Genomic DNA, 12,188 nt, shown 5'->3' on the forward strand with positions numbered 1-12,188 from the left:
AAGGCCTTCATTTACTCAAATCACAAAATTAAGAATCTGGCAAAGAATAATCTCCATTGACTTGTAAAGGAAGGAATAAAAGTAGTATAGGAACACTGGAGTAGACCCCACTTTCCCAAAATGGTGCAATGACATTTCCCAACCCACATGCTCTTTCCAGGAATCTGCTACTCCCAAGGCAAGAGGTGAAATCTACATCCCTCTTTGAACCTGGGAGGGCTCTGTGACTGCTTTGACTAATGGAGTGTGATGGAAGTAGCACCTTACTTATGAGAGTAGGTCACAAAAGGCAATACAGTTTTAGCCCAGCTACTTCTTGGGATGCTTGCTCCGGGAACCCAGTTTCTGTGCTGAAGAAGGCTCAGGCCACACAGAGAACTGAGGCCCTCCAGCACTCAGCCCTAGATGAGCTCCAGTCAACAACCTGCATTTACATGCCCTCCATGTGGGCGAGCTGTCCTGGAAGCATATCCTCCAGCCCCCAGCCCAGCCTTTCCAGGTGAGCCTGTATGGAACAGACAGAAGCCATCTGCTAAGCCTTGTCTGAATCACAAATTGAGGAGGAAAATAAATAGTTATTGTTTGAAGTCGCCTTTGGGGTTGCTTGTTCTGTACCAATAGGTAACTGGAACAAAAGTCAAGACCGTCTCCACTGCTAGATCATCCCTGAGAGCCAGGACACAGCTCATGCATGCTCCAGGAAGGCCTAGGGGTTGTGGGAGGCCACTACTAGAGTTCATGTACTTTCTTTTTTCATAGGCCTTTTTCAAAGACATTTCTCTCTGTTCACACAATTCTGGCTCTCAATTTCCTAGCCCATGGCAGCTACCAGTCATTAAATTAAAATTAAGAGTTGAGGGTAGAAGATGAGGACAAGGACTCAAGGAAAAGCTAATAAGGAAAGACACACAGGAACACCAGCCAACTGACAACTGAGAGAAAATACTGCAAAGTTTACAGTCTGGGACGGCTCAGACTGGATATGATGAGCCTTTTGACCTCTATACACTCCCTGTATGATGACAGGCCTGTTTCTGTTTGTTGTATTGAGTCTTTATCAAGAAAAGATGAAATTATTCCTTCCTGCTCTGCCGCAGGGGGCCAGGAAGTACAATGTGGTTTTAAAAAATTTTCATCAGAGGCCAGGCACAGTGGCTCATGCCTGTAATCCCAGCACTTTGGGAGGCCGAGGAGGGTGGATCACCTGAGGTCAGGAGTTTGAGATCAGCCTGGCCAACACTGTGAAAGTCTCGTCTCTACTAAAAATACAAAATTTGCAGGGTGTGGTGGCATATGCCTGTAGTTCCAGCTACGTGGGAGGTTGAGACAGGATAATTGCTTGAACCCAGGAGGCAGAGGTTGCAGTGAGCCGAGATTGTGCCACAGCACTCCAGCCTGGGAAACAAGAACGAAACTCTGTCTCAAAAAAAAAAAAATTTCATCAGAGGGGAAAAAAATGTCTGGGTGCTTACAGGGTAGGTGCCAGGTGGCTGGAACAAGAGAGCCCCTGACAGCAATGCTGGGCTGTGACATCAGGGACCCCAGTGAACACAGGATACAACATGCACATATAACACAAACCAGGAAGCAAAGCTCTAAAATCAGGTTTGTTTTTTGATTTAGGGAAATCTTTCAAAAAGCAAGCATTTTACTGGATAATTTTCTTACATCAGTGCACAATTCTCCTCTTGATTTTCCTGAGTCTGATGAGAGTCCAGACAGCTGACAGCCTAGCATTTGGAGGGAGGGGAAATTCACCAGTGGTAAATAGGCCCATTTGTAGAAAAGTTTTATATCACCCAATTCTTGCCTAGAGGGAAGTCTGCTTCTCACTAAAGCCAGTGACTCAGGGTAGAGGTAGTGGGTTGGAGGCCAGCAGAGGCATATGGTCTTTTTTTTACCCGACAAATTCAAACCAATGTGGTGAGTGGCCTCTTCCGCAGTGAAGAGGATCAGTGAAATAAAGAGCAATGGCTTCTCATTAAAAATAAATACACATGGTCACTGTTAAGAGGTCAAATACAGCCAAGGGTGGTAGCTCCTGCCTGTAATCTCAGCACTTTAGGAGGCTGAGGCAGGCGAATCTCTTGAACTCGGGAGTTCACGACCAGACTGGGCAATATGGTGAAACCCCATCTCTACAAAAAAACACAAAAAGTAGCTGGGCACAGTGGCACACACCTGTAGTTCCAGCTACTTGGGAGGGTTGAGCCCAGGAGGGTGAGAGGATCGCTTCAGCCCAGGAAGTCGAGGCTGCAGTGAGCTGTGTTCACGACACTGCACTCCAGCCTGGGTGACACAGTGTGACTCTGTCTCAAAAAAGAAGTCAAACACCTGGATGTGAAAGAGAGGCTAAGTGTCCCCCAGACAGAGATTGTGCCTCTGAATAGCATGCAAAGTAGAGGCAGGAGGCCTCAGGTCAAGTGAGCTTTCAGAATGACCCAGCATAACAGTCTCAGCAGTCAAAGAACCCAGGGTCTCAGGTCAGGTTTTACACACTCTATCACTTAGCAACTGTGTGACTAAGCTACCTAACTTCACCAAGCCTCAGTTTCTCCACTTACAAATGGAGACAATCCTGTCTAGTTTGCAGGACTGTTTAAGAGAGTAATTCTATTAAAGTGCCTACCAGGGCCTGGTTTATCATAGATGATCCTAAGTCCATGTTCAGTTACACTTTGGAAAGAATATTCATGGTAAATCTTCAAAAGCACTGGGCATAGAGACTGAGAATTTGAAAATACAATGGTTATGGAGGAATGAGACCTGAATCACCAGTGATTCTGTAACAACCCTTAGTGATCACACAGTTGTTCAGGTCAAAGTGCAAATCTTGGCCTCCACGTTCTCTCACGTCAGCAAATCTGGCCAGCGCCTCCTGCCACGCATATCCCGGCCCAGCCTCTCCTCACCACCTACTGTCATCACTTTCACATTGGTCCAGCCTCCACTAGGACAGTTATCTCCCACCCCTTCTTTCCCTCCTACAGCCAGTTCTCCACCAAGAGCCACTTATCTTTTTATACTTAGATCAGTCAACACCATACTCCCACCTGCTCAAAACACTCCCACAGCCTCCCATCCCTCCCTCACCTCAGAACAAAGCCAAGGACACTGCTGACCCTCCAGCCTCCCTCTTTCCCTTGCACACTGTCTGGGCCTCATTGCTGTTCCCCAAATATTCCAAGCACATGCTTGCAGCGGGCCCTTGGGTCACTGCTCTTTCCACCTGGAGTGCTCTCCCACACGCATCACCATGACTCACTCCCCCATCACCAACAGGTCTATGCCCAAAAGTCACCTCCTCAAAGAGGCCCTCCCTGACCACTCAACCAAAATGGCAGTTCTGTCTTTAGAGAAAAACAGTGTAAAATTTTAAAGTTAAAAATAAATAAATAAATAAAACAGTGGTTCTGGCCACTTTCACTCCTCCCTTGTTTGATTTTAATTCTTCCCACCACCTGGTGGTCGTTTCTTGCTGTCTCCCTGAGTAGATTACAAGCTCCCCAAAGGCAAGATCCTTCTCTGTCTTGTGTACCACTGTTTCCCTAGTGCCAAGAACATTAGAGCATTATGCATGAAGAAATATGTATAAGTTGAAAAGTGAAAAAGGCCCAGACAAGCAGCCAGCTTTACCTTCTTCCCAGTTGTGGGGCTGCTCTCCGCACTCTGCAGGGGGGTCCTCTGGGGGCTTCGGCTTTCCTGGGGCACACACCTGCCCATGTACACGCTGTAGTCGAGAAGCATCTTCTGCCGCACGCTGCCTGCCAGCTCCTTCTGCTTTGGCTGTGACATGATTTCCTCCACGCTGCCTTTGCTGCTGCTGCGGCTGTGGGTCAGGTGCCCGGAGGGACTGTTGTGTCTGCTGTGTGCAGGCAAAAGCCCTGAAGCCAAGAAGAGGTGGCTATTCACACAGTGAAGAAAACGACTGCAAAATAAGCAGACTCCGGAGAAAAGTAGCTACAATGCTATCAAATGACGGTTTAAAAATATTTATAAGGTTATTTCCCACCTGAAAAGTACCTTTTTCTCTAAGGTAATTTTTAACAACAGTTTTTATTCCTCTCCAAGATAATTTAGAGTAATGGGAGTAAAGAAATACAGCTGTTAGGTACCATTCTCCTTTTTCTTAATGATCTTTTAGGAAAAGATCAAATATAGAACCAACACACCCCAAGCGTGGTGAACTTGTGAATGCTGTTAGGGGTAAATGGAAAGTGGGCAGAGAGCTAATTAGTGGTTCATCCACAGGCTCACAGCAATTCCAAAGATTCATCTTCCATTTGACAAATTATGCATCAAGCACTTTCAAGCACACCTTGCTAAAAAGAAGATGACGACATAAGCCCTGCCCTTGAACCTAAGCAGATAAATCACAATCTTCTGTAACAAGTGTCATATTTGTAGCACAACTAAAGGACTCTCAGGGCAAAAAGATGGGAGTGACTACCTCTGCCCGAGAGAGTGAAGAGGCGCTTACCCTAGGTCTGACTTTCACAGCAGTGACATCTGGGCTGTATCCTGAGGGAACAGTTGCCATTTTCCTGGCCCAGGTGGGGAAGAACACTCCAGGTAGAGGAAACAGCATATGCAAAAAGCAGTGACAAGGCACAGTATGTTTGGAGACCAGTGAGAGATTCAGTGAAGTTCTAAGCATAGTACAGCGGGCAGAGGATAGGAAATGAGGATGGAGAGATTAGCCAGGAATAGACTGTGAAGTGCCTCAAAAGCCAACCTCGGATTTATCATTGACCCTGTTGCACCAGAGAGGTTTCAAGCATGAAATGTGCCTGATGCTAACAACTTTATTCAGATTTACTCTGATGACCATGTGAAATGTAGAGTGGTTAAAATCAAATCAAGCTGGGCATGGTGGCTCACACAGGTAATCCCATCACTTTGGGAGGCCGAAATAGGCGGATCACTTGAGGTCAGGGGTTCAAGACCAGCCTGGCCAGCATGGTGAAACCCCATCTCTACTAAAAACACAAAAAATTAGCCTGGTGGGGTGGCCCACATCTATAGTCCCACCCACTGGGGAGGCTGAGGCAGGAGAATCACTTGAACCCGGGAGGTTGCAATGAGCCAAGATCACACCACTGCACACTAGGTTGGGCAACAGAGAGAGAGAAAGTCATTGGAAAGAGAGTCATTGGAAGAGAGTCATTGTGGATGTCTCCAAAAGATAAATAAAATTTAAAAATCAAATCAAACCATTTTCTTCTTGAGAGGCTCTAACCATTGGAACCGTAATCCCCCAGCCTTACAAAGGGTCATGCAAGCCATTTCTTAATTTAAATTTTAGCCAGATAATTTCCAGCACTTGAATATTTACAATTTTACACTGCATAACTATAAAAATACATTTTTTGTAACTTTTATTATCCTTATACCATTTTCATGTTTAGCATTTTTTTTAATGCTAGGATAAAAGCTACACCAAAAACATTAAAAAATAGATGTAAACTAATATTACATTTAATACCCTGGATTGGATCCTGGAAGAGAAAAAGGACATTAGTAGAAAAACCAGTGAAATCTAATAAAGATTAGAGTTTAGTTAACAGTAAAAAGGAGAAAAGAAGATGAAATAAACAGGGCAGCATGACACCAACACTTCAAACCGAACTGATCCCATTGTGACTAAGCCACACTCCATGTAGAGGAAGAAAGGAGACCCTACAAGGCCTGGCTGGTGCTCAACTGCCCACAGAACAGCCTCTTCACATCACCTCACCCTTCCCTTGAGTGAGACAAAGCACAGGAATTATCACTGCACTGGGCCTTATGGACCACAGCTCATGCTAAAGTCAAGGGCCTCCCCGGACCGAGATCATACTAGAATTCTGTCAAGTGACCATAGGGCTTTGCTGTTCTCTCCAGACTCTTGTTATTCCTGGAGGCATTTCCTGACCGGAAGCCTGGGCCCTGCTGGCTGGAGATGCAGCCTCAGCCCCACCCATGACCTCAGGTCAGAACCTGTATCTTAAGATCCCCTCAAACATTTCAGTCTGAGAAGCACAATCCATGTTGCCAGAGAAATCTATTATTTTGGTAATACCACCCCTGAGGGAGAGGACAGGGCCAGGTAGTCAAGCAGGAAGACTTCTATCTTCTTGGTACTGAGATATACCTGGCCTCAGAGAATCAGACCAGTCACACCTTCACAGCTGACCACCTGTGCAGTCATTGATTCAGAGATGGTTTTAAAAAACAGCACAGTCCTCACCAATTTACCCTGCTACTAGTTTAATCACACTTTTGGTGGCTTAAACTTACCATAAACGTCTCAATTCACAGCTTTCAAAAGCAACCCAGACTCACAGATGTACAAAAAGACATTAGTGGTATGTAAGCCTTGTTTGATTTTAGTACAATTGAGTGCACTGAAGGTTTTCCCACATCTCTGACTCTTACTATTATGTTTGATGTGCAGTAAATGGAACTTTTGGCAGGATTTCCAAAACATGTAAACTCATTAAAAATAATCAAATGTTTTAGGTCCATGAATAACATGCCACTTTCGAAGGTGCTCTGGGGGGCCCCTGAGTACCTAAGGTGGTGTTTCCTGGTGGCCCCACAAACCCCTGTGGGTTACCTGATTCTGAGCTTCAATGCCTAGAGCAGTAGACCTTTACATTTCCAGTACGAATATAATCTGAGCCACATAAACAATTTTAAATTTTCTAGTAGCTACATTTAAAAAGGTAAAAAGAGGCCAGGCACAGTGGCTCCCCCTGTAATCCCAGCACTTTGGGAGGCTGAGGCGGGTGGATCACTTGAGTTTGGGAGTTTGAGATCAGCCTGACCAATATGGTGAAATCCTGTCTCTAAAATACAAAAATTGGCCAGGCATGGTGGCAAGCACCTACAATCCCAGCTACTCAGGAGGCTGAGGCAGGAGAATTGCTTGCACCTGGGAGGCAGAGTTTGCAGTGAGCCAAGATCGTGCCACTGCACTACAGCCTGGGTGACAAAGCTGGACTCCATCTCAAAAAAAGAAAAGATAAAAAGAAATAAAATTAATTTGAATATATTTTAAACCCAATCAATCTAAAATATTATTTCAACATGTAAGCAATATAAGAAGTTATCAATGAGATATTTTACATTCTTTTACTGGACTAAGACTTTGAAATCCAATATGCATCTTACACTTAGAGCATATCTCCATCTGGACTGGCCACACTTTAAGTGTTCAAAAGCCACAAGGGACTGGTAGATACCATAAGAGGCAGCACAGGTTTAGACCTACCAGGAGAGCAAGGCAGTGCCTGGTGCTGAGTTCTTACCCATTTGAATTTTTTTTACTCGGTGTTATGGATTGAATTGTGTCCTCCAAAAAATATGTTAAAGTCCTAACCCCAGTATCTTAGAATGTGACCTTATTTGGAAAGAGTCACTGTAGATGCCATTCATTAAAATAAAGTTCATACTAGAAATAGGGTGGGTTCTTAATCCCACATGGTGTCCTTAAAAGAGAAGAAGATACAGAAACACCAAGAGACAATGCCATATGATGACAGGCAAGTGTAGAGTGATGCAGTTGTGGGCCAAGGATTGATGGTCACCACCAGAAGCTGCAAACATGCAAGGAAGGGTTCTATGCAGAGTCTCACAGGGAGCACAGCCCTGCTAACACCTTGATTTCAGACTTCCAGCCTCCACTACTGTGAGTGAATGCATTTCTGTTGTAGATCACCCAGCTTGTGCTATTTTGTCCCAGCAGCCCTAGGAAACATAGCTAGCAATCTCCCCATTCATCGTGATTCTTAAAAGGGAATTCTTGGATCTCAGTGCTGGGACTGGGATGGAAGCTGGCATTGAAGCTGAAAGAATGGAAGTTTTAGTAAGGGTGTTAGGGCAAGGGCTAAGATTATGCTCCAGGGGAAGGAACCAAAGCACTCTGAAGCAATGTGTGACACTCATGTGACCAGCATAACTCCCAGATCAACACAAATGCCTTGTTAGAGAAAGCCCCAGAGTGGCTCCATTCTAGTCTTTGTTTCAGATCCACCTAAGACAGCTTTCCCTAATAACCCCCACGCTGGTCTTGTCCCAATTATCGGTTACCCCATGCTCATTTTATTTAGCATGTCAATTTGTAAACACCTGACTCATATGTGCCAGTTTTGCATAACAGGCACAACACCTAAAGGACAGGGGAGCTGCTGCTTTTTGCTGATTGTGTGTGTGTGTGTGTGTGTGTGTGTGTGTGTGTGTGTTTTGCAGCTCCAAGCCCAGCCAAACTAGACAAAGAGGTGCTGAATGGTTATCAATCCAAATGACTATTATCTGATCTGAATGGTCAGCAAGTGCAAGGATTCTGCATTTCTATGGCAATCTCAGGCTTGGAGGACGTATTGAGGGTCAGGTACTCAAAGGCACCAGCCTGAAGCATCTCCCTGACTTACCTGCCTTCTCAGAACTAGGGTTCTTCTATTGCTGCTTCTCTCAGGGGAGTCACATATATGCAAATATCTGCAAATGGATCCATTATTGGTTAAATGATTTGGGACAGAGGGTTGCAGTGATCAGCCTAGATGGTAAATAAGTCATGAGAACACACATTAGGTGGCAGACAACCATCAATTCAGGGTGGGCTTCTTTCCTTCCTTTCTTCCTACCTGGCGTTCTTTCTCTATTCTCCCTAGCAGCCCTTTAAAAATGCATAAGCATTTAGCACAAACATCATTACCTGGTTTACTTCCAGAGACACCCGATGGCTTCTTGATTTCCGACTTTAGCTTAGATGCCAGAATAAATCTCCTAAACCACTCCTCTTTTTCTCGGCCAGTTCTCCCAAAGAGATAGAGTATCTGATCTCGCTGGCTAGATCTTGTTCCCTCTTGGGGGCGGGGTGGCTTCTTAGGGTCCTCACTTCCCTCAGCTGATGGCTTCTCTTCTGAAGTCTCCTTATCAGTCTGAGCTTTAGACATAAAGTCATCTTGTGGACCAAGCTCAATACAAATAGGGTACTTTTTATTCCAGATTCGCTTTCGAGCCAAAGTTTTAGGTACAAGATAAATCTACAGAGAAATAAAAATGATTTATATACTAAAGATTGGCTACACTATGCATTAATATTATGCATAGCACAAGTGCAAACTTCATAATCATTCCAGAAAGATGTTTAATAATTTTGCAAGAGTAATAAATATCCATAATTCTCAGGTGGCAGTAGCACAACAATAATGTTTAGCTGCTTATCATCAACACGTTTGTCTATCAACTGAGTTTAATGACCATGGGCCAAACTTAAGCTGGAAGAAAAAAGAAAATAGTTAAAATCTAGACGGGAAGTTCAAGTCAACCTTGAGTATCAACCTCAAGTTAAGAATATACTGACATAAAACTATTTTAAGTACTTCTCTCACTTTGGAGAAATCTAAATATCATTCAGATGAGCTGTAAGAACAGAGAAACGATAGCTTTGTGGAATAAATGCTTTACATTTCTCACAAAAAAATGGAAGTATATATTAATCAAAATGTAGTTATTTTGCATATCTATAATTTTCACATTTACAAAGTCTTCAATAGGTAAGTACTCTAGAATCACCATACACAGCCACACCACTTTTTGTTTGACTGAAATAATTAGCTTATAAGTCAGAATTCTGAGTGCTCGCTACTCTTGTTCCTCAAGTTGTAGTCTGTGGACCAGCAGCCTGAGTATCATCCAGGAGCACATAAAAATGCAGGCCCATGGCCCTATCCACAGTTGCTGAATCAGAATCTGCATTGAACAAGATGCTCAGGTGATGTGCATAAACACTGAAGTGTGAGAGGTACTGTCCTAAGGTATACTGATACTTCAGTGACAACAAGCCTTTTTGGGGAATAAACAAATGCAGTTAAACATCCAAGATACCATGTGCTTTTCATTCATCTAAGCTATCCTTCCGAAACTGCTCAGGCTCACCTTGCTGTCTGAGAGGTCATAGATTTTCTGGCTGATGTAGGTGACCTCTGGCTTGGTTTCATTGTAGCTGGCCCTCCTGGATATATTTTTATTGGGCTTTGAAAGTCTTAAGGTTCCACCCTCAAGTCGAACAAAGACTGAATGTGTCAAAGTCGCATGGTAGGTTTCCGGATCATAGCTGTAAATCTCATTCATCCATCCCTGATGAAGAAAAACTTCCATTAGTAAAATCAGAATAAACGCAAATTGATTTAGCATAAAATGATGAACATTGTGGTATTTGGGAAACTGAAACCAAACTTGATCATGACACAGATATCAGCTCACCGATGACTACAAGTTGCAAAGAGAAGTGCTTAGCTGGGAGGATAATTGGGACCAAGGAGGTTTCTGATAACCAAAAATCTGGATTTGGAAGAAAATCGGCAACGTTCGTTACCCTAAATAAAAGTTTCTTTCTTTTTTTAAAGCTCATAAGTACATCAGGAAACGCAAAAGATTTGTTCATGTGACTGAGCAAACCTCTCTCTTTGCCTGACCTCCTTTGGGGTGATTAATCCCACCCAGCCTGGCCTTCTTAATTAGGCAAACACATGCTCTTCCCAGCCCATCTGCAATCTTTGAAATTTCAGATCATATTAATTCATGTTACCACAGGACTCAGAGAACACCTACCTCTCCACTTCTATCTCACTACAACATGTACCTCATTAAAACCATACAGTAAAGCAGATGATTGAGAATTAGGCATTAAATAAATCATAAATATAACAAATATATCAAAATTCAAAGATACATAGTAACTTAAATGGGTATAAAATTGTGTTCCAGGTCCCCCTGCCAAAATGGACATAAATGATTTTTGTTACATACATTTATTTTTTAAAAGAGCAAATACATTGAAATGTACAGACAAAAAACACATACAAAAAAGCCGAACACATTATACACTTTGTTAAAGCTGATCTCATAGCTGTCATCATCACTCATCACCGAACACTTCTCCTGCCTCAAATACTTTCACAGGTTATGAGTAGCCCAGATCTCACAAAAAAAGTTCTCTAAGGAGTTTTAATTGATATCTTCCTACTGTCCCCAACTTTTAAAAAGTACATGTCTTTGTAACGAGCAGAGAGAGGCTAAAGATCACTACATGTGAGTTGAGACTGTCATTCTTTTCAAGCAACAGCCATTTCCATGCTAAGTATTTGAGTCTCACACTAAAGTCTTGAATTGGAAGCCTGTGAGAATGAGAACTCCTTAGAATTTCTTTTGTGTATATGTGAGATGGAGTCTCACTCTGTTGCTGCCTAGGCTGGAGTGCAGTGGGATGATCTTGGCTCACTGCAATCTCCGCCCCCCTGGGTTCAAATGATTCTTCTGCCTCAGCCTCCCGAGTAACTAGGATTACAGGCACTTGCCACTGCACCCGGCTAATTTTTTTTGTATTTTTAGTAAAGACAAGGTTTCACCATCTTGGCCAGGCTGGTCTTGAACTTCTGACCTCGTGATCCACCCCTCTCGGCCTCCCAAAGTGCTGGGATTATAGGCATTAGCCACTGCACCTGGCCACCTCAGAATTCTTTTATTTATTCATCCTTTTATCAAAACATGCATTGAATCTACGTGCGAAGTAATGGGTCAGGAGTTAGGACAAAGATTTTTTTAAAAAAACAGGATTCTTGATCCAAGGGTGCCTCCAAAAGAGTAGAGAATTAGGTCTTCATTCCCCCATCCTATTAACCCACTGGAGTAAACATAACAGAGAAAAGTTATCACAAAAAGAGTACCTGAGTGTGAACTGGAAGGAAAAATAGACAAACATTCTCTGTCATGGGAAAAGAGTGTGAAACTTAAGAGTCAATTATATGGATTTATATACTTCAGTAGATGTTTTGGCCCAAGCTGGGAGGATCTCTCCCTCCTCCCAGTCAATCACCGGACAGGAGCAGCATCTATTCAGCAATATTGAATGAGCAAGCAGAGGCCACAGGAAGAGGTGTTTGTGAAGAAACTGCAACCATCAGAGCAATGAAGAGAAAAAGGTGACAATTACAGATCACAGTGGGGCCTGAAGTGGACTGTATTGTCAGAGCATCTGTTTGGGTGGGTGCTTTTTTGCTAAATGTAGAACTAAGTACTTTCTTTGGCTCGCAATTTTTTGTCTTTTTCTTTAGTCTCTTCTTATGGCAAATTACATTCATTGACTTTCAAATGTTGAACCAGTCTTGCATTCTCAGGATTAAGGATGTATGAGTCACGAT

The 12,188-nt window shown here is 43.3% G+C and overlaps 1 protein-coding gene across 15 annotated transcripts in view; it reads right to left on the minus strand.

Moving 5' to 3' along the window:
• Positions 1-12,188, minus strand: part of TEX2 (testis expressed 2) — a 107,719-nt gene that overhangs the window by 38,612 nt on the left and 56,919 nt on the right. For all 15 annotated transcript variants that reach the window (XM_008996909.4, XM_078373546.1, XM_008996908.4 and 12 more), the window contains 3 exons: positions 9,925-10,125; positions 8,699-9,029; positions 3,637-3,884 (listed from right to left, as the gene is read on the minus strand). In XM_008996909.4, coding sequence (XP_008995157.1) covers positions 3,637-3,884; positions 8,699-9,029; positions 9,925-10,125 — 780 coding nt within the window. The remainder of the gene's footprint in view (positions 1-3,636; positions 3,885-8,698; positions 9,030-9,924; positions 10,126-12,188) is intronic.

The sequence above is a fragment of the Callithrix jacchus genome, chromosome 5, assembly GCF_049354715.1.
Source record: "Callithrix jacchus isolate 240 chromosome 5, calJac240_pri, whole genome shotgun sequence".
Taxonomy (NCBI): domain Eukaryota; kingdom Metazoa; phylum Chordata; class Mammalia; order Primates; family Cebidae; genus Callithrix; species Callithrix jacchus.